The sequence below is a fragment of the Pelodiscus sinensis genome, chromosome 12 (genome assembly GCF_052426305.1).
Source record: "Pelodiscus sinensis isolate ZL-2025 chromosome 12, ASM5242630v1, whole genome shotgun sequence".
In the NCBI taxonomy this organism is placed as follows: Eukaryota; Metazoa; Chordata; order Testudines; family Trionychidae; genus Pelodiscus; species Pelodiscus sinensis.
In genome coordinates this window covers 17,723,992-17,748,097 of record NC_143063.1, presented here as the reverse complement: position 1 = coordinate 17,748,097, position 24,106 = coordinate 17,723,992, and the positions used below count along the sequence as shown (strand labels likewise).

Here is a 24,106-nt window from a genome sequence, read left to right as displayed (position 1 = left end):
CCCCATAACATGCATGTGCCCTATCTGGGGAGGAGTGTTGTGAGGAGAACATGCTCGCTGCATCCCTGTGGTAGGCACTGAATTGTGATAAGGACAGTTACTCTGACGAGCCCCTTGTTCAGAGTGGGGATCGTGAATGATATCGTGGTGAAGGCTCAGGACAGGCCAGGGTCCTAGACCTCCTGTCATATCTTGGTGGCACTTGTGTTTTGCAACCTGAGAAACGGCGATGGGATGCAGGCTTGTGACCCATTGCCACATTGGTTGGCACCTCTGGTGGTGGCATGGGTGTAGCCGTGACTATAGGGAATCTAGAGTTAGTGTGAGGTACTAGGGGGTGGCTGGAGCTAGCCCTATCGGTTTTCTGTGCCACAGGCGAATGGTGTGCCATAGGTTGGTAATGTGGCAGGGATCTTGAGTGTGCCCATGGTGAGCCAGTTGCCCTTAATGACAATGGTGCCTCTGTCACCACAGAGCCCTTGCTAGGTGCTCTTTTTGAGGTAGCTGATTTTGAGGGCTGTTTCAAGTGCGTCTTTGAGCCTGTTATTGAGAAGGCTCAAGACTTTGCTGTGCCTGTGTCAGGGGGTACACCCCTGACGGGGGCTGTTGACCCCCTTATACTGACCCGCGTCTCAGTCCGGGCCTATACCGTACCCCCAAAGTCCCCAAAAGTTCAGGCCCCTCTATCCGGGGATATATGGTATCCAATGTTCGGAAACAAAGTCCAGGCCCCTCTATCAGGGGATATACGGTATCAATGTCTCGACACAAAGCCCAGGCCCCTCTATCAGGGGATATACGGTATCAAAGGCCTAGTCCCTCTGAGGAGCCTCTCCTGGCCCCAGGCCTGGTTATCCAGGGGGGGGCCTGCGTGGTAGGGGGACCCGGGCCCTCCCTCTCCACCGGGTCCCAGCCCAGGGCCCTTTAGGCAGGGTCTGTGGCTCCTGCTGGCTCGGCGGGGAATCCGGCCGATACACGCCGAGCCAAACTTTGTATCCTCTGCCCTGGGCTGCTTCCTACCACGCCCCGGTTCCCCGGGGGCCCATTGGCCTCTGAGGCAGTACCTGCTGGGGCTGTGGGTACGTTCCGGTCTCCCAGAGTCGGGGTCCGCTTCCTTGGTGTCAGGGTCCAGCACTGGCAGCGGCTCTGGTCCCAGCGGCTGCAAAAACACTGGCCTTGCCTGGTCTCCTCCCTCCCCCAGCTGTCCTCTTGCCTGCTGGGCTCCCTCTGCCTTTATACCTGGCCTCTGCTGGGAGCATGCCCAGCAGGGCCGGAAGGGCGGGGCCCTCTCCGCCAGCTGGGCCTGGGCTACTCCCGGCCCTGCAGTGCTGGGTCTGTTCGCCCCGTCACAGCCTGGTTCATCTCCTTTGCAAATTCTTGAGGAGAGAGAGCAGGCTGGTGAGAGTCCAGTTTCTGAGCATGTTCTCTGAGCAGAAGGACTTGGAAGTTTGCCCTAAGGAGAAGTTACGCTCGAGCCCTTATTGCCCCCTTGATAATTATAGGTGTCCAAAGCTCTATCCATAGACTGCGTGCGTATTGTGAGCTCCCTTTCTTTGAGAGCTCTGGTTGTGAGGCTATGGCAATGGATACATTTCTGAGGTACACGTTCCCCCCCCCCCAAACAGCATATACATTTGCTGTGGGCATCAGAAAATGGCATAAATTCTCGGCATTTGCCACATCTTTTCTCCTTAGGAGAGTCTGGCATGTCTGTCAGAAGCTATCTGTAGCTATGCAAGCAACTGAGACTGCTTGTGGGTTGCTGGTTTCTGTTTCCTTTTTTGTTTTATTTGCTTGCTGTGACTTGCCGCTGTGTGGCAGTAAAAGCTGGAGGCGGCTTTTTTTTTCTGTGTAAAAGGAAGGTAGTCCTGAGTGCCTCAGGACTAGCTACGCTGATAAGGTGATTCCGCTTTGTGCTGCAGAGTGCGCTGAGGAGGAGAGAACTGAGCTCTGTCTGTGGCCGAGGGCAGTGAAGAAGGAACTGAGGAGAAATGGGCTGCGTGCGCTACTTCAAAGGCTGGAGCACTACTCTCCGCTAGTGCATGCACAGCCCGCCTGATCACTGCTCTCAAAGTCTCCTATCTGTGGTGCCAGGACGAGCCTGACACCAACTGTGGAGCACCCCTGGGGACATCACTAGAAGATCTGGGTGTTTTGTGGGGTTTTTTTTGAGGAATTTTTTTTTTTTTAAATCATGAACAGAAAGGGAAGGAGTAAAAACTTGTATCTGAGAGAAAAACTGAGGGAATTTAATGATTTTTTTTTTATTGTTTCGGGTGGAAAGAGGGCGACTGAAGGAGAGTCCCATCTGCTGCTGAGGACAGTAGAGAAGGAACTGAGGCACCATGCCGTGCGCATGCCTAATGGACACCAATGGCATGAGGAGATGCTACTGTGCGTATGCAGTGCAGTAGGGCACTGCTAGAAAAATCTCCAGTCGCACCAGTACGCAGAGTGGAGCATCCATGAGGACATCACTCGAAGAAGAATCAGTGGATACTTCTACTAATATTACTTTCCCCAGCAATTTAGGTCATTTGGACAACAAACCTGCCTTTCCAAAGAACACAGTTAAGCACCTAAATCATACAGCATTACAATAGGGTTTGGGTACCTAACTACCTCTGAAAAATCCCAGCCTTATAGATCAAATTATACTTGCAAATCAGATAGATGGATGTCAAAATGGCAAAAACATGTGTCTTCAAATATTTGCGGGATCAAAATAGGAACAGGTGGGGGATAGGCACTTGTGAATAAATTTGATCCTAAAATATACTTATATTCAGGGCTTGATAAACAATGTAATCTACTCGCTCGTGGCGAATAGATTACACCTTGGAAGAGCTGGCGCAGAGCGATCTGTGCATGTGCAGAACAATCTGCGCATGTGCAGAGCGCAGAAGTGCGCGGCTGCGTCGCCGCTCAGAAAGCTCTGCTTATATTACTTATTTATATAAGTCTAATGTCATTAAAGTGACATTTAAGTTGAAGCCTCATATTTTTCATATAAATACATGCACACACTTTCATTTTTTCAGATTTAGGCTTTTGAAAAACTTTGATTCCACCAGCGCTGAATTTGATTTACTATGGTGAACTTATAATATACTGACTTAGTTTGTACTCTTTGGTATTCATTACTGTTCAAAACAAAGTTGGCTTAGACTAAAATTGAACTGATAGTAGGAAGAGTTGTATTATCAACACTGATACTATGCTTTTAATATAATTAATGAAGGTTATCAAATGCATTGATGAACAGAAGAAAGTAACTGTATATAGCCTAACTATAATACACCATATTAACAAATAATAAACGACACTTACTGCTCATCTCAGGACATTTTACAATTGGTCTTAGAGACTCCATTTTAGTTAACTGGCTTTAGCTGATTAAAATTGTAATTATTACTACTATAATTTGTTTAAATTTTATATAAGTACATATTCAATAAATAAACTCTTAATACTTAAACCTCACTGGAATCTGTAGTATGCTGGCATCCATAAAAGACACTTTCTTGTCTGCTACAGCAATGCGCTGCCGTGGTTTGGGCTTTGGAGCCTAGGATAAAGGAATATAATTAAAAATGGTGTTCGTCACAATGTGGTGCTAGCTCTTTAAGAATTAAGAGGCCAAAGCACCCATGACTTATAAGCTGCTTCCTATTTATCACCCGGACCACAGAATTGGGGGAGACACAGTGGAGGAGTCAGTGAGGAAAAGGGAAGATAAGAGTTGCCAGGGAGCCAGTAATCTGCAGGTAGGAGCGATAAAACAGCAAGAGGGCCTTGGAGAAAATGGGAGGTGGTTACTAAGGGGAAGGCTGAAAGCATGAGAATAGCAAAAAAGGCTGGCTGATTGACCACTCTAGCCACACAGCAAGCACTGAAAACTGAATGCCAAAGAGGCAGGCATGTCAGTTCTGTCTCAGCTTATCACCACATAATTCTGCTTCTGAGGTGCTCTTTTTTTTGCCCCCAATGGCTGTATTTCTGTCATTTCCTTTTCTGGAAGCTTCTAGATGACAGGTAGAAACACAGTGGAAGCTAGCAATATTTACAAAATTAATGAACAATACAGAAATATTCCCTGTAAAATCTGATTAAGGATTTGGAATTTACTTATTTAAAAAACGGTAAATAATTTGAAATGTCTACAAAATGATTCTATCTAAAAAGGTTAGTGTTTGCTTTGTCTCTCCTATACAATTGTCTATGTGTACAGAAGACTTACAAGTTTCAAAAGTCACAACATGAAGGACTTTTTCTATCAAAAACACAAGCGGTGGTTGTGTGAAGTACTAGTTTCTATTAAATGCACTGTATTGTAAGGATTATTCCTACTTACCAGGTTTGGATGTACTGTAAGAAGTCTTTTCTCTCTCTAACTTCTTAGAATTGTTAAATTACTTACTGTCATTGATGAAGTAAAAGAAGGGTCCGGGGTTAGAGTCTGCACTTCCTCCTTCACTGGTAACTTAGCTGCTGTTGAGTTTTCATTTTGGATGTAACTCACTAGGTCTGCTGCCATGGCCGACCCAGTTGGAGGTAGATAGGCAAACCTCCATTTTAGTTCAATGTTGATGGTGCCAGAAGAATGTCCTTCAGAATTTGTTAGTTCAAATGTACCTGAAAGGACGATGCAAAACCCATCTAGCTCTACTAGCTATCATGCAAAATGAAACAACATGCAAGGCAACAATTACATAAAAATGGCATTCAGTTTCTTGAGATCCCTTGAGAACTTCCTCAGCTAAAACTGGCTGTAGAATATGAATTTAAAGAAAAAAAGATGTCTCTGGTAGTTTCAAGTCTCACACTGAGAGTATTTAAAGCAAAGGATTTTAAGGGCCATAACTACATGGGGGATAAAAGTAATGCAAACCAGTCAAAGATTAGTATAGGTGCCACTCTTTCCTCATGAGGAATTACCTTGGAGAAGGAATGCCTGTTGATGAGACATTAGTGAATTTATTCAGGATTGTCTTGGTTACATCTACAATACTCCTTACAATGGGAGCTCAACAAATCAAGCCTATCATTGATATACGGTATCCAAATGCATACAGATTTGAGGTCCCTGTCAACAAGGATAATTAGATGTTTATATCTAAACTCTTCATGTTTATTCCTTCCTTCAGGATCCCATGATTAGGCACAGGAATTGGTGTCAAATGTGTGTGGATTATATTGTGCACTTGGTCCTCAAGTTCACCTGCTAAGTCTCAATAATGAGGCATTCCAGAGTCAGCATGGATAAAAGGGCATTCTACAGGGAACAAAGGAATGAGTTAAAGATAGGGTATACTTTGGGACTAGCTGATATCTTTTGTATGCTCTTTGGCAGCCTGGGAACAGGCACTAGATGTGACTATTATTCACCTCATTGTAAATGATTTAGGAATGCGCGAGGACATCATTTGATCAGAATTAAATGGACTTTGGAGCAGATCCAGATGTTTTTCCTGGGAGTGATGATTATTTGGTGTGAACTGATGCAACAAACAGTATAAAAGGAAGCCATAAGGCCTCCATGGATTGAAAAGGCTAGAATAGTAGTCTTTTCCAGATTATCTTTCAGGAGTCAGATTTGTCTTATGTATCCTCAAATTTCATCTCACTTATAAACTACTTTCTTACAAAATCAAAATAAAAAATAGACATGTCATAGCATGCTGGGATTGAAAAATTGTTTAGTTTTTCATTTTGTCTGCATGAAATTTTAGTTTGTTCTAAGTTTGCTAGTGCTTTTTGTATAGCCTAGTAGTGGGGAACCTAAGGCTCGGGGACCAGTTTGCCTGGATCTGGGCCCTGAGGTTCAGGACTCTCCCAGTATTGGAGAACCCACACTGGTGCTCCAGCCACCTCACTACCCCATGGCAAAGCTGGAGCACACACAACCTACAAGGCTGGGCCCCACAGGCTCTGGTGTGCAAGGGGAATTTCTTTCTCCTTCTCAGTCGGCAGCCATGTCAGTCAGGGGCTATGTCACATCACTTGTGTGCAGCCCCCAACTGATTTTTCTGCGGGTCAGCGGCCCCTGACCCAAAGAAGGCTCCCCGCCCTGGTAGAGCCAGTTGTAAAAGAAGGAAAGTATCTAGATGAGTTGATGTATCCTCCCCTCAGTGGACTCAGAGGTTGAGAATCCCAGTCTGATACAGTGGGGAACACAAACTCTCCTGTTATAGCCCTATTAGCCCTCATACTAGAGGAGAGCCTAGAGGTTCCTGCCACATAAACATTGAATTATCCTTGTTGACAGGGGCCTCCAACCTGTATGCATTTGGATTCCATTACTGATAGGCTTGATTTGTTGGGCTCTCATTCTAAGGAATGCTGTAGATGTATGTAACCAATACAATCCTGAAGCTTATCTTAGTGAGTCTTTGGGGATTCTTTGTAACTGTCTACAACAGAGAGGAATAGTCTTGGAAATTTTCTGAAAAGTTCCAAACAGAAGGTTAATGACCACTTAGAATTGATTGTGTATAGTGTTGCCTCCTTTTTATCCTGAGGCAATTTGGGAAAGAAGACTAGAAGTGAATAACTTGATTTTTGTGGAAGGCCGAAGGTACTTTTGGGAGGAATTTTGGAGTGGTAATAATGTGACCTTGTCCTTGAAGAAAATTGTAAAGGAATGGTATATGCCTATATCTCTTACTGTCTGACCAGATGTGATGGCCAGTAGGAATGAGGTTTTCATTAAAGAGGTGAAGTGAGCAAGCAGGCAAGAAGCGAGTGGTGATAAACTGTTTTACAAAATATCCCTTTCAGCTTAAGACATGTTTAAGATTTCATGTTGTTGCAGGGTCTCTAATGTCAAAGTAAAAGTTACTCATGCCTTTAAGAAATCTTATTGTTATGATAAGCAAACATAGAATGACCATCTATTGATGGAAGGCATTGATGACAGTTTGATATACCTTCACCAAGCTTAAGGATAGCCCTAATTTATTTAATCTAAGATATAGTCTAACACAATTAGTAATGGAGAGCATATAGAAAAGTAACTTGTTTTGCATTTGTCTGGAAATGGATGACAGGAGAGAGATCACATGATAATTACCTGATGTATTCCCTCCCTCTGGGGCATCTGGCATTAGCCACTGTCAGCAGACAGGATACTGGGCTATCTGGACCTATGGTCTGACCCAGTATGGTCTGGCCGTTCTTATGTTCTTTTACACCACAGTTAGAATCTTTCATTTGTAAATGTATGTGTGAAGAGTAGTTATTTTCCTGCTATGTAACAGTACCTTCCTCATATCGCTAAGGTAGTTGATTTCTGAGACTTGAAACCATAAAGATCAAACCATCATATATTTTCTCTTCAATACATAATAGAATTACATATTTGTAGAGTATCAGTATGGAGCTCTGAAAATGGTTTCATGACATTATCTTTTAGTGGTGCAGAAGGAGCAATAATTCTCCACTGTGAATAAGTAGGTTTTCTAAAAACATAAGCTATACAGCCTAAAGGACATAAATTACAGCACCAATTTAGTGTAGCTAGTATAAAATAGACAACATATATGGTAAATGTTTTTCTTTGACAGCATTATTTTAAAAACAAACAACAAAAAATTAGCACTAGCTTTCAGTTTACTAGATAATTCAAAACTTAAAAAGCAGCATTTCAATATATTCCCAAATTATTTCAGCTATATGCCCCAATCCTGTAGTGAGACATATATGAGAGGAAGTGTCCACCTGCGTGGATTCAACTGCAGAACCATGGGCTTAACTAGTATAGTATTTGGACTTACATCCTAGAAGTGTCATTTTAATAGATGTGCAAAATATTGCTCTACCTCTTTATAAAATGAATCATTTTTTATTCTCTCTCTCTCTCTCTCTGTGTATACACACACACACACTTCCCCCCTCTCTAAAAGTCACATTTATATCTGCTTGCTGCACAGCATGGGTGCAAATTCCATTTCTATTTTCTTTTCTCTATGGCTGAAAGATGACAAAGTGGTTCTTATGTTAACTTCCCGATTGATTTTTAAGTGCATTTCAGTTAAGGATTAAAGGAAAATCCAAAGGGGGAAAACTCCCCCTCAAATGATGGAAAGTAATCATGAAAGAAATTAGCAGGCAGTTACTAGAAAAATGAAGAGAAAGATGACTGGAAAAAGAGAGAAAACACAAATACAAATTATTTTCTATTATAAAGGTTTTACTGTTACTAAACATTTAAAAAGAATGCCATGAAAGTAGACCTTCAAAAGATGCAGATAATTTTTATACTCGCACAGATGCATTCAGGAGGACATAGGATCAAAAGGTAAAAAGATGCTACTTGTGATTATTGTGAACAGATTAAATATGAACATTGCCATTGAGCTGCTATTGGTTTACTTTTTTAACTCATGGGAAAGTTTTTATAAAAAATACAATTGTCCCCATCATTCCAAGAAGCTGAATCTTGCATTGACCCTACAGATTGCCAGCTTTGACTAGTTCTGCTTTTCACTTAAAAATCAATCAGGAGTTAATGAGAGAAACACTTTGTCATCTTTCAGCCATAGAGAAAAGAAAAGCAAAGATCCTCAACATCCCAATGTCAATGTATGTTGGTGTAAACATGGAAAAAACACATTGACGAATTAGACACATATCATGAAGTAGTAGGTGAAAAGTTAATTGGCTTTGAAAAAGTCAAATTCTTACCTGAGATATATCTGTCATGTGCTAAAGAGATAAGAGGAATAATGGCTTTCCCTACATAAACACTTTCTTCTGTTTCACCATCATCAAACACATACAAATACAAGGATTCCGATTTTAAGTATCGGTCTAAATCCGCATTCATTGGCACTGGAAAGCACATGTGATCATCAAATTGTGGGCTGTTACTGCTATGAATGATGGCAGTATCATGGTCTCCAAAATCAAAGAACTTGTACACAACATAAGGATTTGGCTGAAGCTGGATTTTTTGGGACTGGAGATTGTTACAGCATTTTATTGTAATATGAAGCTCATTTAAATTGCCATCTGCTGAAGTGTTGACTTCCGCAGCCCTGAGTAACGGCTGTTTCAACTGAAAAAAAAAAAAATCACACGTGTTCATAAAAACCCATTAGAATTCTCATTCTGTTATAGAATATCTATATAAACAACAAAAGCATCTGCCCACGTGAATTACAACCAAACTACTGTTTAGCTAAATTAGTGTATCAAAACTTTACAGCTGTGTCTAGACTGGCCAGTTTTTCTGGAAAATCAGCAGCTTTTCCAGAAAAACTTGCCAGCTGTCTACACTGGCCGCTTGAATTTCCGCAAAAGCACTGACTTCCTACTGTAAGAAATCAGTGCTTTTTGCGGAAATACTATGCTGCTTCTGTTCGGGGAAAAGTCTTTTTCTGAAAGACTTTTGTGCAAAAGGGCCAGTGTAGACAACAGAGATTTCTTTTCCGCAAAAAAGCCCCGATCGCAAAAATGGCGATCGGGGCTTTTTTGTGGAAAAGCGTCCTGCCAATCTAGACACGCTTTTCCGAAAATGCTTTTAACGGAAAACTTTTCCATTAAAAGCATTTCCGGAAAATCATGCCAGTGTAGACGTAGCCCCTACGAACAGTAAACTTCAGTAACTTTTGTTGTAAGCATAGGGGAAGAAGAGATTATTCCTTTCATATCCATATATGTTTTCTTTTTATGAAACATCACGATCCACGTGTCAGTAAGCGTGAGGCAAATAGTGGATTTTCCAGAAAACTGAAAAAAAAAAAATCCTTATATGTGTTACAAGAAATAATTTTTTTTAAAAATCTAGGGGGCTGCCCTCTCTGCTCAGTATATTCACCTACTCCCTTCCTCCCCAGGGGCCACTTTCGCTTCACTGAGAGGACCACTTGCACTTTGCTGAGCCCCTGTTGACACTGATGATCACATTCTGTCGTTCAACAGGAAAAACTTTTTTATATATATAGAGAGAGATATTTCACTAAATTTCAAAGTCAAAATAAAATTTGAGTGGAGCTGAATAAAATGGTTTGTCCAACCCAACTCAAAATATTGTGTTTCAATTTAAGCAACTTCAAGCCAAAAGGAGACTAGATTCACAAGATGGCTAGAGGAGAAAAGAGGCAGCTGCAGTATTATAAAATTTTTAACTTGGTGGTTAGGGCATTTATTTATGTTGAGGGAGATACAGATTCAGTTCCCTATTTGCCTGACATGGAGCAAGGACTTGAACCTAGGTCTCCCAAAGTGTAAGCGACTGCCCTATGAATTAGGGAGTCAGAGATTCTAATAAGCATATTTTTCAATCTTCCTGCTGAAGTTGTTCCACTTTTTATAAATAATTAATAGTCATTTAAGCAGAGATTTCAATTTAGGTTTCCAACAATCTAGGAGTCCCCTAAGTAATTTTCATTCTTTCCCAAGTCCAATGACTATTCATGTAAGTGCCCTAATCACTGGACTGCCTTCTAAGCCATTTTGTGACTCCAACCCCAATAATATCCCCTCCCAAATTTAAGGTTTTTATTTGGTTGAAACTATTCTCCAAACTTGAATACATTTGGGAATTGTTTCTGGTTGACCAACACTATGTTTTTTGGCAATATATTTACCAAAAAAAAAAAAACAAACCCCCCCAAACAAACCCCAAAACCCCCACCCAGATCTAACTCGGTCCATTACTGTCATTGTTCAATAGGCAATCAAATGACAAGAACTAGTATAAAACTATATTAGTATTTTTAACACTATAGCATCTCTACCCTCACATTCCCATTCAATGTCCAGATATAATTTTTATAATTATAACCTCATTTGTCCATGCATTTTCAATCACTTAAAATTAATTATCCAAATTAATTCCTATGGTCTCTTTAGATTTTAAAAGTGATTTGTTTGTCCCAGTTATTTACCACCCCATGATCCAAAGCCCTGTAAGACTAGGAATTCCACAGCATCTTCAATTATAATTTTAATATTTTTAAATTAAATTCCAAAATGAGTAATGCAATGGAGGACAATAGCTTTCCTCTTATTTATTTTGATATTAAATTAATTATTCCATTTTTAGTTTTTGGTATGCCAAAGATACTGCTATTAGCAGTGCTTGATTGCACTGCAGAAGGTTTTGGGGAAAGGTCGAACTTTTGACTGAGATGTGGCTTTTGTGATCTAGGTAGTTTCATTCTGGGGGATAAAGCACATTAACTGAATCGTTCTCTAACATGATCAACAAATGTTAATGACATCTACAAAACACATTCTGCAGCAATGCCTTGAATTGAAGGACAGATATATCTGGATGGAGAATAAGACCTGTGTCCTGGGTAAGGAAATGAGAAATGTGAGGAAGTTGAAGAGGAGGTGCTATTGTCAGTTGATTGCTTTATGCACTATTGCCAGATATTCCACACATAGATGGTGCTCTTTCCTGGAGATTTCTGTAAAACATACATGCCGTGTTGTCTGTTAGGGTACATCTAAACTACATCCGTTTTTTAAAATTGCAAATGAAACTGGGATTTGAATTTCCCATGCTTCATTTGCATAATCGTATCATGGCATTCTTTCGAAAAACGCTATTTTGAAAGTGAAACTGTGGTCTAGACGCAGTTCTTTCGAAAAGAAAAGCCTTTTTTGAAAGAGCCTGTAAACCTCATTTTTTGAGTACAGAATCTTTTGAAAAAGGGTTGTTTTTTTTCCAAAAAGAATTGCGTCTAGACAGCGGTTTCACTTTCAAAATAGTGGTTTTTGACAGAACGCCGTGACACGATTATGCAAATGAAGCACAGGAAATTCAAATCCTGGCTTCATTTGCAATTTTGATATGTCTAGTTTATGTTCCTCTTTTGAAAGAGGGATGTAGTCTAGATATAACCTTAGTATCTTAACCAATGAGTTGCAGATAACTAGGAGAAAGTGTTCGTAGGTGCATCTGACTGCATGAAGTTCAAGTACATTGATGTGAAATGATGTTTTGTGAGGTAATCATTAGTCCTGGATGGTATGGTTGTTAAAGTGTGCACTCCATCCTTCTAGAGAGGCATCTATAGTGAGCATGAGTAAGGGGGCATTTATTGGAAAAGCACTCTGGTACATTGAATGGTGGTTGCACCCACACAACCAGGGGAGCATTTTGCTCTGTTTGGAATGTGGAGGAATGTCTGTGTGGATGAAAACACATGTGGAGCCATCTTTGGAGGCAATACATATGCAGTCTGGCAAGTTTTACTACATATATCGTTGCTGACTTACGTCCCAGCAATTTCAGACATTGTCTGGCTGAGACCTGTTGATAATATTCATGGCCAGGATGGTCAGTGCCAAAAAGTGGTGTTGCAGGAATTTGGCTTGTGCTCACATGTAGTCTAGAATGGACCCAATGAATTCCAGTTGCTGTGTAGGAATGGAGTTGTGATTTTTGTTTGTTTATTTGGAATCCCAGAGATGTGAAGAGACTGACTGTGTGGTTTGTGCTCAGTATTTCTTTTGAAAGGGATGGAGCAATTATTATCCAGTCATCTAGACAGGGGAATATCATGACTTCTGATTTTTGAAGGTGAGCAACTGCTACTGCTTGCACTTTTGTAAAGACCCTTGAGGTCGCTGATAGGCTGAATGGTAGAACTTGATATTGATAATGCTGGTGGTGGAGGGTGAAGTGCAGGAATCTTCTGTGTGCAGCATGGATTATGATATAGAAATAAGCATGCTGTAGGCTGAGGACAACAGCCAATCCCTTTTTTGTAGTGCCGGGATTATATTTGCCAACTTAACCATTCTGAAATGTTGTTTCATTTTTAGATAACCACTTCCTGTGAAAGATTTTTTTTTTAAATTAGCTCTTTTTTAGCTGAGTTTTTGTTTTTTCTTGAAACATATATGAATCACTGTTCTTTCACTCACTCATTTTCTACTGACTGAGAAATATAAAACATAGTCTCATCCTGATATCCAAACAACAAAAATTCTAAGATTTCTTCTGCTTAAGCACTTCACATATAATAGAGGGCTAAGCTAATGTTGGCCTATCACACAAGCATATTTCATCAGAGCAATAGGTTGGATAAATTTGGCATCTCAGAATCAAAAGAGAGTTAAACAAAATGTTTACTGATTATTTCACTACTTTCTGGCCAAGAAGTTAGCAAAAGCTAGTAGTTTAAGAGATAATTAGTGACTGACAGTTAAAACTTATTCTCCCTGACATAACCATGTAGTATATCTTACAACTAGTAAAATCAAAACCAGCACTTTTCTGTTCAAGATCCCTTAAAAAGTAATGAAAGGTGGCTATATACACAGCAAAAGCTGACAGAGGACGTAACCTATTGAACTGAAAGAAAATATTTTAACAGCTTACACAATATGAATACCAAAAAGAAATTAGCTTACCTTTTCACGTTCCTTTAAATTGGATGTTATGTATCCCAGAGCTTTTGACCTCTCTTTGTAGAGTCTGATTGCCTGATCCATAGGAACTCGTAACCTAACCCAGTAATCCACTGTGCCATAGTTTGGGATATTTCCTCCAGTTCCTATATAACAAATATTTTATTATATTCTAGCAGAAATACCCGGTGTCACCCGGGGAAAATATAGTAAAAGGTGTGATGAATGAACTACATCAATGACATTAACATAGCATATTTTATTGGAAATACTTTTCTCTTATATATGACTTTAAGAAATTAACATAGCTAGTGATGTGCTTACAAAATGCATTTACATTTAACTCATTTCTTGCTGACAAAAGGTGTGGTGAATGAACTACGTAAATTATGTAAACATAACATTTTATTGGAAATACTTTTTCTTGTATCATAGTGAAAGGATCTCACAGTTGCAGTTCATGTGACACGCTTAACAGAAGAGTCCAGTAAATGCCTATGATGAGGCACTACTAAAAGCTAATTAGTAGCACAATTGAGGCTCTGGGGGCCCAAATGGGGCTCTAGGGGATCCGATTTCAAGCTATAACCAACCCAGTTACTGAAGTTAGGAAATCAGTAGTATCCGTTCAAAATTTGGTGTTTCTAGCTCTTACAGTTTCGGAGATCTTTTGGGACGGACAAACAAACAAACAAATGAACTTTCAGAAATATTTATAAGATAATAATTAGGGACCTACCAAATTCATGGTCTATTCTGGTCAATTTCATAGTCATAGATTTTAAGAATCATAATGATTTCAGCTATTTAAATCTGAAATTTCATAGCGTAGTATTACAGGGGTCTTGACTCACAACACAGCTGTGGGGGAGTCCAAGGTTATTGTAGAGAGGGATTACAGTACTGCAACCATTACTTTGTACTGCTGTTGGTGGCAGTGCTGCCTTCGGAGCTGGACACATGGAAAGCAACAGCTGCAGGTCTGGAGCCCAGCTCTGAAGGCAGAGCTGCTGTCAGCAGCAGTGCACATTTAAGGATGGCTTGGTATGGTATTGCCACTCTTCTGCGCTGCTGTTGGCTGGGTGCTGTCTTCAGAACTGGGTACCCAGTCAACAATGCCACTTCTCCCAGCTGCCAGTTCTGAAATCAGTGCAGACATAAGGGTGGTAATACTGTGATCCCTTTATAATAACATTAAAAACAACAAGGAGACCTGTGGCACCTTAAAGACAAAGAGATTTATTTGGGCATAAGCCTCATGGGCAAAAGCCCACTTCATCTGATGAATAAATCTGTTTAAGGTGTCAAAAGGACTAATTGTTTTTGAGGATACAGACTAATACAACTACCCCTCTAATACTTATAATAACCTCCTGACACCCCCTCCTCCCCCCCAGCAATTCCCTTTTGGGTCAAGTCCCTCAATTTGAGAAGCACTTGTCTCCCCTGTTCAAGCTGTATAGCATAGGGTAAAAGCACACAAGATACCAGATTTCAAAATCCAGGACATATTTTTCATGGACATAAATTTGGTAGAGCACTCTATGTAATATTTCATATAAAAAACTTAGTTCCATAAACATTTCACTAGCAAAGCTAACACTAAAACGTTAGGAAGTGCCAGAATTCAGGTAGCCTGTGCAAAATTAACTCTACCCTCTTGCGAATATGGATATGGTCTGTCAGAACCAGGAACAGAAGTCAGCTCTCTTGCATCTAAGCACAGTGCCTAAACAAAAGAGAACATTCTTTTTCTTCTTCTCCATACTCTGCACTGAAGAGATCTTATAGAACAAACAACAGGTGATCAAGTGCACAGACATATTATAGTTTTAGTTATAAGGTGTGTGCACAACTTATTGACAAACAGTACTTAAACAGAAGTACTGGTGGTTTGATGTCAAACTGGCAGGACATATCTAGCCGAGCCCTACAAAGGTCTGTCCTGGCTCTGGTATTATTCAATATTTTCATTAATGACATGGATGATGGAATGAAGAAAGTGCTTAGAATATCCGCAGACAAATTGCAGAATTGGTTTGAAATCAACAAGATGAAATTGAACAGAGACACGCTCAAAGCACTACACTTATATATGTCTATGATTTTATGCAACTAAAGACTATATTAAAACAACAACAACAACAACAACAACAACAAAAACCTATGCTGCCTGAAGTACAAAACAAGCATGCAACAATTAAAGTTTGAGAAAATTATAAGCAACTGAAAACATATAATGGAAAGCTTGCAGTGTTTTTACACTCTTGTTGGTCTCAGGATATTAGTGAGACAAGGGAGTGAGGTAATTTATTTTCCTAGACCTACTTCTATTGGTGAAAGAGACAACTTTGAGCTACACAGAACTTAGGATACCGCAAAAAAGTTCTGTGTGACTCAAAAATTTGTCTCTTATACCAAAAGAAATTGATCCAATAAAAGAGAAATTGAAAGAGTTAGGTAAGCTTAGGTATGGCTGGAGCTATTGGTTAACAGTATTTCAATAAACTAGACATTTAATGCCTTGGAAAGGAGGGGGAGGGGAAAGGACCAATTGGCACTTTTTTTAAAGTAAACACACCTCTGATTAAATTGAAAATTGTTAAAATAGATGCATTAAAATGACGTTATAATGGAAAAAAATCTGAGGGAGAGCATTTAATGACAAATAAATATCTAAATCTTATGCAATGAAAGTAAACCCTACCTGAAACAGGCAAACAAATATTGATATTATGTAATAAATAACCTGTACAAGCTGCTGTATCTTTCTGATGATGTTTTACTATTTTATTATATAGTGACCTCCAATCTACTGGATTGAACTTGGGGGCAGTGGAAAATGGAAAGCAAAATAGACATGTAATGTATGAAAAAGGTGAAAATCTAAATATCCTAGGTGAAGTAACAATTTCTGACCCCAAACAACGTAGACATGTTAAACCAAATTTTATAATATAAGAAAAATACCAATTGTATTCTTGGGGTATGAAAAAAATCTTTATATACATTTAATTATATAAAAGCCTAATGATTAAAGGTTATTTTAATTGCTTGGGGTACAATGAAAAAAAAAGTCAATCTTACTGTACAGACTACTTCAGATGCCTAAAATGATTTAAATAGTATTATAATATACTATAGTAGTACAGGTTGAGCCTCTGTGGTCCAGGACCCTCTGGTATGGCAACATCTGTGGTCCAGCAGGACCAAAGACCCCTAACCCAGAGGTTGCCAGCAGCTGGGAGCTCAGCCAGGTAGGCAGCCTGGAGGTCAGTGTCTTGGGGGTAGGAAGCCCAACCAGCAATGGGCAGCCAGAGCAGGGCTTTGCCAGTTAGGGGCAGGGAAGCCTCTGCGGCCAGGGGTGTGGAGGCACTGCTGGCCAGGTGCGGGGAAGCCCCTGCATCCAGGGACATGGAGGCTGTGCCTGCTGGGAACACAGAGCCACTGCTGGATGGGGGCAGGGAGACCCTGCAGCCAGAGGAGCTGAGCCACTGCTGGCCAGGAGGAGGGAACCCCACCAGCTGAGGGAAGGGAGCTCCATGAGCCAGAGTGGGGTGGCAGCTGGGAGTAGAGCCCCGCCAATGGCTGGGGGCAGTGCACTTGCTGGGCCAGTGGGCAGGAGGGGAGTTCCAGGAGAGCCTGAGGCTTGACCTCCCCTGGTCCAGCAAACTTCCTCCTTTAGGACCACTCAGGTCCCCAGGGTGCGGGACCAGGGTGATCCAAACTGTATTATTTGCTTTCTAATATTTTTGTCCATATTTCTGAATGATAAAAAGTTAGTATTAGTTGTGGATTTCTTTTGTATGGGTACAAGTACATTAATTCATAAATAACCTTCTAAAGCGAGGTACAGTTAAGACTTTTGTTTTTTGGAGTTTATTAATTTTCAGAATTTACTTTTAGCAATTTTTGAGTTTTATGTAGCTGTCAAATATTAGGGTTTTTTTTAGAGCTTTCAATTTGTATATTCTATAATGAGCAATCTTATTGAAATGTTCCGTAGTGTGCTTCAACATAATACTGTTACAAATAGCACTATGTTAAAACACACTAGGGAACCCTTAGTGTCCATAAGCAGGGTCTACACAGACAAATTAATGTGGAATGTTACTGTTCTTAAGAAATCACACTTCTATAGTCTAAATTACTTCTCCATGCTTTTAGATACAAGTAACCATTTCCAGGAGTTTTCTTTTTCCCCCTTTCTTTTACTTGGAGTGTTTTGTCTTTTAAAACATAAGAAGCTCGAGGTAAGCAGGACTGAAAAAGTCAACACATTATTTCCTGAATTGATAGTTCATCTTTGCTAGTTTAATTTACCCACATTGCCTCTAATATATATCATGGTCAGACACCACTACATTGTCTGGATACCTCAAAAAGGAGGACAGGAGCCACCTTATATGGATTTTCATTAGGCCAGAATTTTATTCTATAGCTGTCTGGGACAACCCAGCAGATAAAATTCACAGTACATGTAAACCCATGTTTCTTCAAATCATTAACAGCTGCCCTTAATTTCCCATCTAGGTTCCCCAGACAACTCTTGGCTTGGACCTTATCATCCACCAACCTTGTAATAGGGTTAAGGTGGGCTATGTGAATGGAGGAGAAGGTTGGCTACCTGCTGTACCAATGAGAGGAATCCCCAACCCCTCCTCCCTCAGTTCTGTTACTTTATCTAGTATCTCCTTTTAAGTCTTTTACTAGGCCATTTATCTAGTACTTGGATGCCTTCCCTATGGAATACCTGCACTTGGACATCCATCCAACCTTACAAATAAGTTGTGACATATGGTCTACCGCCTCTCATCTGATGAGAAAAGGTCTTTCCTGACACTCACTGTGGTGAAGGTGAAAAAACCCTCATTCCACTGAAGCCAAATTGGTGGGGCAGAAAAAATTCCTATCCAGCTCCCCTTAAAAAGGAGAGACTAGCATAATGCCCATAGCAAGTTCTAACTCAAATTAATATTCATTTCTATTACGAAAGGGATGGAAGGTGCTGGCTATACTTGCGGTGTGGAAAAAAGAGGCTTCCCTGGGCCAGGGCTTATACTTTTATACCTTTTCGGACCTCACACTGCTTGAGGAAGTGAGTCAGTGCTGCATAGCTGCCTGCCATCCCCTCTTTGCAGCAGTCTCTGACCTCATTCTCCCCTCCCTCACTTGGCCATAAAGCAGAACTGTTCTTCTCTGGTATGCCCAGATAACCCCTCCCCCACTTAAATGTGGTGCAGTCATTATTAACACTGTTACACATACCATTATAGACAAAATTGTTCCCTTCAGGTAAACTGCCAATGAAATCAATTTGAAATATACATTCACATACCATAGCATAATTTGGCCTTTGATATGCAATATTTCTTTTTTAAAGTTGTAAAATATGAATTCAGTGCTGTACAAACATGCACTGCTACAATTGTCAGTTAAAATATCACATATAAACACATTTTGAAATCTTACTTACCAACTAAAATTGCTGTACTATAAATCCTGCCATTATTTTCCAAGATTTCATGGAACCTCAGCTGACATGCTGCAGCTGTTTCATAATCTGTGCCAAAGGCACGATGAACCTCAAGAGTGATAGTGCTTTTCTGTATGTATTGCAAAAAGAAGTCATCAACTCGTACAAGGTATTGAGAAGTGAAGTTATAGGATGGATTAAGACCACAAATTACTGGGGTTGTCTGTAATTCAAAATCATAGAATGCATAGGTACAGAAAGTTGCAGGTTCTTGATCCCCAAAGGCACGCACAGCTTCTGTAGAAAAGATCACTTTGCTGATGTGAATTTCAAACAGGTTTTCTCCTCTTTCTAAGTGAACAGTTTCATCAAATTCATCTACTGGATCCTCTGGCAGGATTTCTGGTCTGAATTTGTACTGTTTGGTGCCATAGGCAATATCCTTTAGTTGAGCTATAACAAAGAAAATAGAATTGAGCTTAGCATGATAATCTTTTTCTTGTCATCAATAAATGTTGCAACAGAACTCGATTAAAAGAGTGAATTCAGAGAAAATAAAGGGTAAATCGACAAAGTTAAATATATTTTCATATATTTAGTGCTCCTAATCTGTACAATTGTTCTTAGGTATCACATTATTCACAAGTTTTATATATATGACTTGATGCTCATATAAGTCACACTCATATAAATCAGGAATAACTCAACTGAAGTCAAAATAAATATATGGCTTTTACATCATAGTTTCAAGGCACTGAAGTTAATAATGGATTGCAAAGGAATTATGAAGAGAATGCAGTTGCCTTTACAATGAAACATCTTTTGAAAAAAGGAAGTGCTGGGCTAAAAAACATATGAGAAATTTAAGCTACATATTTTTGCACATCTGATTGAGGATTGATGAGAGGGAGTTCCTTATGGAATATATGTACTTCTCCCCCAACATACATAGTGGAGTTAGTGCCTACACTCCCCTGGTCTGCAATCTTCCTGATCCCACTGTGACAAGGCCAGGTCAGAGCACTATAGGAGAGCAATAGAAGGGAAAGATATTAGTCTTAGATTAAATAGTTCCCAGGGTAAACTAACAAGGGCTAATCTAGAACCAGCAGGAACCTGCCAGAATCAGTCTGGGTAATCAAGACAATTACACTTGAAGCCAATTAGGAGCTTTCCAGAGTCAAGTATATCAGACCAGTCAGAACCACTGAGGGCAAATTAAGAACCAATTGAGACTGGTTTAAAAAAGCATCCATTCTGTTACCTCAGTGTGTAAACAAGGAGCTGAGATGAAAAGGTTCTGTGGAGAGTCTTGGAGGAGAAAGTGCAAGTTGGTACCAGGAGAAAGAGCCTGTGATAAGGAAGGTGCTGGGGAGGGCTGTGGGAAAGACGAAGTTAATCACCTTGTACAGTAACAATGGTTCTTTGAGATGTGTCCCCCTGTGGGTGCTCCACTGTAGGTGTCCAGTCGTCCCAATGCCACAGGTTGGGGATTTTTGAGCACTAGTCGGATGGGCTGCACATGCGCTGTAGGCGCCTCAAGGAGTTCGCATTTTAATGGATCATGAGTGGCTGTGCCCTCTTCTTTTCCTTCTCTACTCCAGAACAAACAGCATACTCCAAAGTAGTGGGGAAGAGGATGGGTAGTAGAGCACCCACAGACATACACTTCTCGAAGAGCCATCGTTTCTGCACAAGGTGAATAACTTCCTCTTCAAGTGTTGTCACTGTGAGTTTTCAACTGTAGGTAACTATGCAGCAGTACCTGTTCTGGAAGGTGGGATTCAGAATAATTGAGACAGCAGAGGTTAGGACTGCTAAACCAACTGCCATGTCAGGAATATGTCCCGAAACAATAGCACAGTGTCTCGCAAATGTGTGCTGAGAGGTCCATATAGCCATTCTGCAGATCTCCTGCAAGGATACGCTGGGCAATAAATATATATTTTGTATCATGAGTTTTCATGGGCAAAATCCATTTTTCAGATGAGATGAACTTGAGTAATGGGATGCATAAAAAAGGAAAAATCATTTATTTGTTCATGAAATGGTGAGAACATAAGAACGGCTGTACTGGGTCATACCAAAGGTCCATCTAGCCCAGTAGCCTGTCTGCCGGCAGTGGCCAATACCAGGTGCTCCAGAGAGAGTGGACTGAAGACAATGATCAAGCGATTTGTCTCCTGCCATCCTTCTCCAGCCTCTGACAAACAGAGCCAGGGACACCATTTTTATCGCCTGGCTAATAGCCTTTTATGGACCTAACTTTCATGAAATTATCTAGCTTCTCTTTAAACTCTGTTATAGTCCTAGCCTTCACAGACTCCTCTGGTAAGGAGTTCCATAGGTTGACTACACGCTGTGTGAAGAAGAACTTTCTTTTATTAGTTTTAAACCTGCTACCCATTAACTTCATTTGGTGTCCTCTAGTTCTTCTATTATGGGAACTAATAACTTTTCTTTATTCGCCCTCTCCACACCACTCATGATTTTATATACCTCTATCATATTTCCCCCCCCTCAGTCTCCTCTTTTCTAAACTGAAAAGTCCCAGTCGTTTTAACCTCTCTTCATATGGGACCCGTTCCAAACCCCTAATCATTTTAGTTGCCCTTTTCTGAGCCCTTTCCAAGGCCAAAATATCTTTTTTGAGGTGAGGAGACCACATCTGTACACAGTATTCAAGATGTGAGCATACCATAGTTTTATACAGGGGCAGTAAGATATTCTGTGTCTTATTTTCTATCCCTTTCTTAATAATTCCTAGCATCCTATTTGCCTTTTTGACCACTGCTGCACACTGTGTGGAAGTTTTCAGAGAACTATCCATAACTCCAAGATCTCTTTCCTGATTTGGCATAGCCAAATTAGCCCCCATCATACTGTACGTATAGTTGGGGTTATTTTTCCCAATGTGCATTACTTTACACTTATCCACGTTAAATTTAATTTGTCATTTTGTTGCCCAATCACTCAGTTTGGTGAGATCTTTTTGGAGTCCCTCACAGTCTGCTTCTGTCTTGACTATCCTAAACAGTTTGGTATCATCCGCAAACTTTACCACCTCACTGCTTTCTCCAGATCATTTATGAATAAGTTGAACAGGACTGGTCCTAGGACTGACCCATGGAGGACACCACTAGTTACCCCTCTCCATTCTGAAAATTTACCATTTATTCCTATCCTTTGTTTCCTGTCTTTTAACCAGTTCTCAATCCATGAAAGGACCTTCCCTCTTATCCCATGGCTATGTAATTTACACAAGAGCCTTTGGTGAGGGACCTTGTCAAAGGCTTTCTGAAAATCTAAGTATACTATATCTACTGGATTCCCCCTTGTCTGCATGTTTGTTAACCCCTTCAAAGAACTCTAATAGATTAGTAAGACAGGATTTCCCTTTACAGAAACCATGTTGACTTTTGTCCAACAAATTATGTTCTTCTACGTGCCTCACAATTTTATTCTTTACTATTTTTTCGACTAATTTGCCCGGTATTGAAGTTAGACTTACCAGTCTGTAATTGCCAGGCTCGCCTCTAGAGCCCTTTTTAAATATTGGGCTCTAGAGAGAGAGAAGGCAACTAGATGAACTTTCAGTGTGCTAATAGACAAGTTAGAGTTCTTTAGTTCCAGTAGGTAGTCTAGGATGAGTGGGAGAGGAGCTCTGAAGGGGTCAAATTGTTTTGGGGCACACCAAGAAGAGAAGTGTTTCCATTTCTGGAGATAAGTAGTGTGGGTATTGGGGTATCTGCTATTTAGAAGGATGTACTTTACAAAGTCAAAGCATAAGGCCTCAGCATGAATGTGAAACTTTTTGGGGTTGGGTGAAGGACGATGCCTGTGTTCTGACACAGGAGGATGGGATGAAGTGGAAGGGAAAGAGGGGGCACTACCACAGCGAGGTGGGAGAGAAAGGGGAACCATGTTTGTCTGGCCCATAGAAAAGGCGATCAGAATGAGGTTAGCAAGATCCTTGTGCAGTTTCAGGATAACTTTGGGAATCAGAGGTAAAGATGGGAAAACGTAAAGTAGTGGTCCTGTCCATGAGACTAGTGCTGCATGAGAACAAGAGGTGACATTTGCGGTTCCTGTGCTTGGAGAACAGGCCTATCATTGGATGCTCCAACATACAGAATATATAGGTTGTGACGTCTGAATCGTCCACCACTGAACTGAAGATCGTATGTTGGGAGGAACACGGAATACGTGGTGGGAACATATACAGTATAGGGATGTAAGCGACTATTGACTATCCGATAAGCAACAGCCGGCTAAAAAGCTGGTCCCCCGCCCCGTTCCCCGCCCCCAACTCCAGCTCTGTGGGAGGGGGACAAGAGCTCAGAAGCGGTGTTCCAACTTTGAAATGTACAAGAGTCCCTGCTGGGGCTCTTGTACATTTCAAAGGCGGAACACTGCACTAATCCTTATTGACTAATCAGAGTTGATGGAAATCCCATTGACTATTCAATTAGCTAATTTATCAAAATTTAACATCCCTAATGCAGTAGTGAGCCATATTTGAAGACCGGGCATATGTAGCCTGGTGTGTCTGACTAGGTAAGTGGTTGCTGCCATGTATCCAAGGACCCGTAGACAGGTGAAGTCAGAAGTCTGAGGGCTGATGATCACTACACTGAGGTCTGCTAGAGTGGCAAAGCAATGTCTTGGTGTGAAGGCATGGGCTTTGGAGTACACGAGGGTGCAGATAAATTCTAGCCTCTGAGTGGGTTTGAGGATGGACAGTCTCATTGATAAAAAGTCTGAGGCTTTGAAAAAGGATTCTGGTCTTGTGGATCATCCAGGTCATCTCTACTTGCATAGATTCCTTTATGAGACAGTTCTCTAGTTAAAGAAATATTATAACCCCTTTGCCATTGCAGAAGTGCTGCAGCAACTGCTAGTTTTGGAGAAAACCCTGGGGACTGTGGAAAGCCCAAAGGAGAGAACTCTGCATTGAGAGTGATTGTGAGCTGCAGTGAAGAAATGTCTGTGGGCAGAGCGTATGGTTACGTGAAAGTAAGCATCTTGGAGGTCAAGGGCTGTGAATGAGTCCCCCTGATCTAGCACTGGGATAATAGTTGTTAAAGTCACCATTTTGAACTTTTTGTTTTTGGACAACCTTGTTCAATCCCTGCAGGTCTAAGATCGGTCTCCAACCCCCACTCTTTTTCTTGGTGAGGAAATAATTGGAATAAAAGCCCTTGCCCCGTAATGTTGAAGGAAAAACAAACCAAAAGGGTCTATTTGTCACTATTGTTA

At 40.7% G+C, this 24,106-nt stretch overlaps 1 protein-coding gene across 1 annotated transcript in view; it reads right to left on the bottom strand.

The window, feature by feature from the left end:
- RPGRIP1L (RPGRIP1 like) overlaps positions 1-24,106 on the bottom strand; it is a 171,246-nt gene that overhangs the window by 67,479 nt on the left and 79,661 nt on the right. Inside the window, exons 15-19 of the mRNA XM_075940279.2 lie at positions 18,848-19,300; positions 13,375-13,517; positions 8,686-9,058; positions 4,421-4,635; positions 3,485-3,568 (exon numbers count right to left, since the gene is read on the bottom strand). Of these exons, the coding sequence (XP_075796394.2) occupies positions 3,485-3,568; positions 4,421-4,635; positions 8,686-9,058; positions 13,375-13,517; positions 18,848-19,300 (1,268 nt within the window). The remainder of the gene's footprint in view (positions 1-3,484; positions 3,569-4,420; positions 4,636-8,685; positions 9,059-13,374; positions 13,518-18,847; positions 19,301-24,106) is intronic.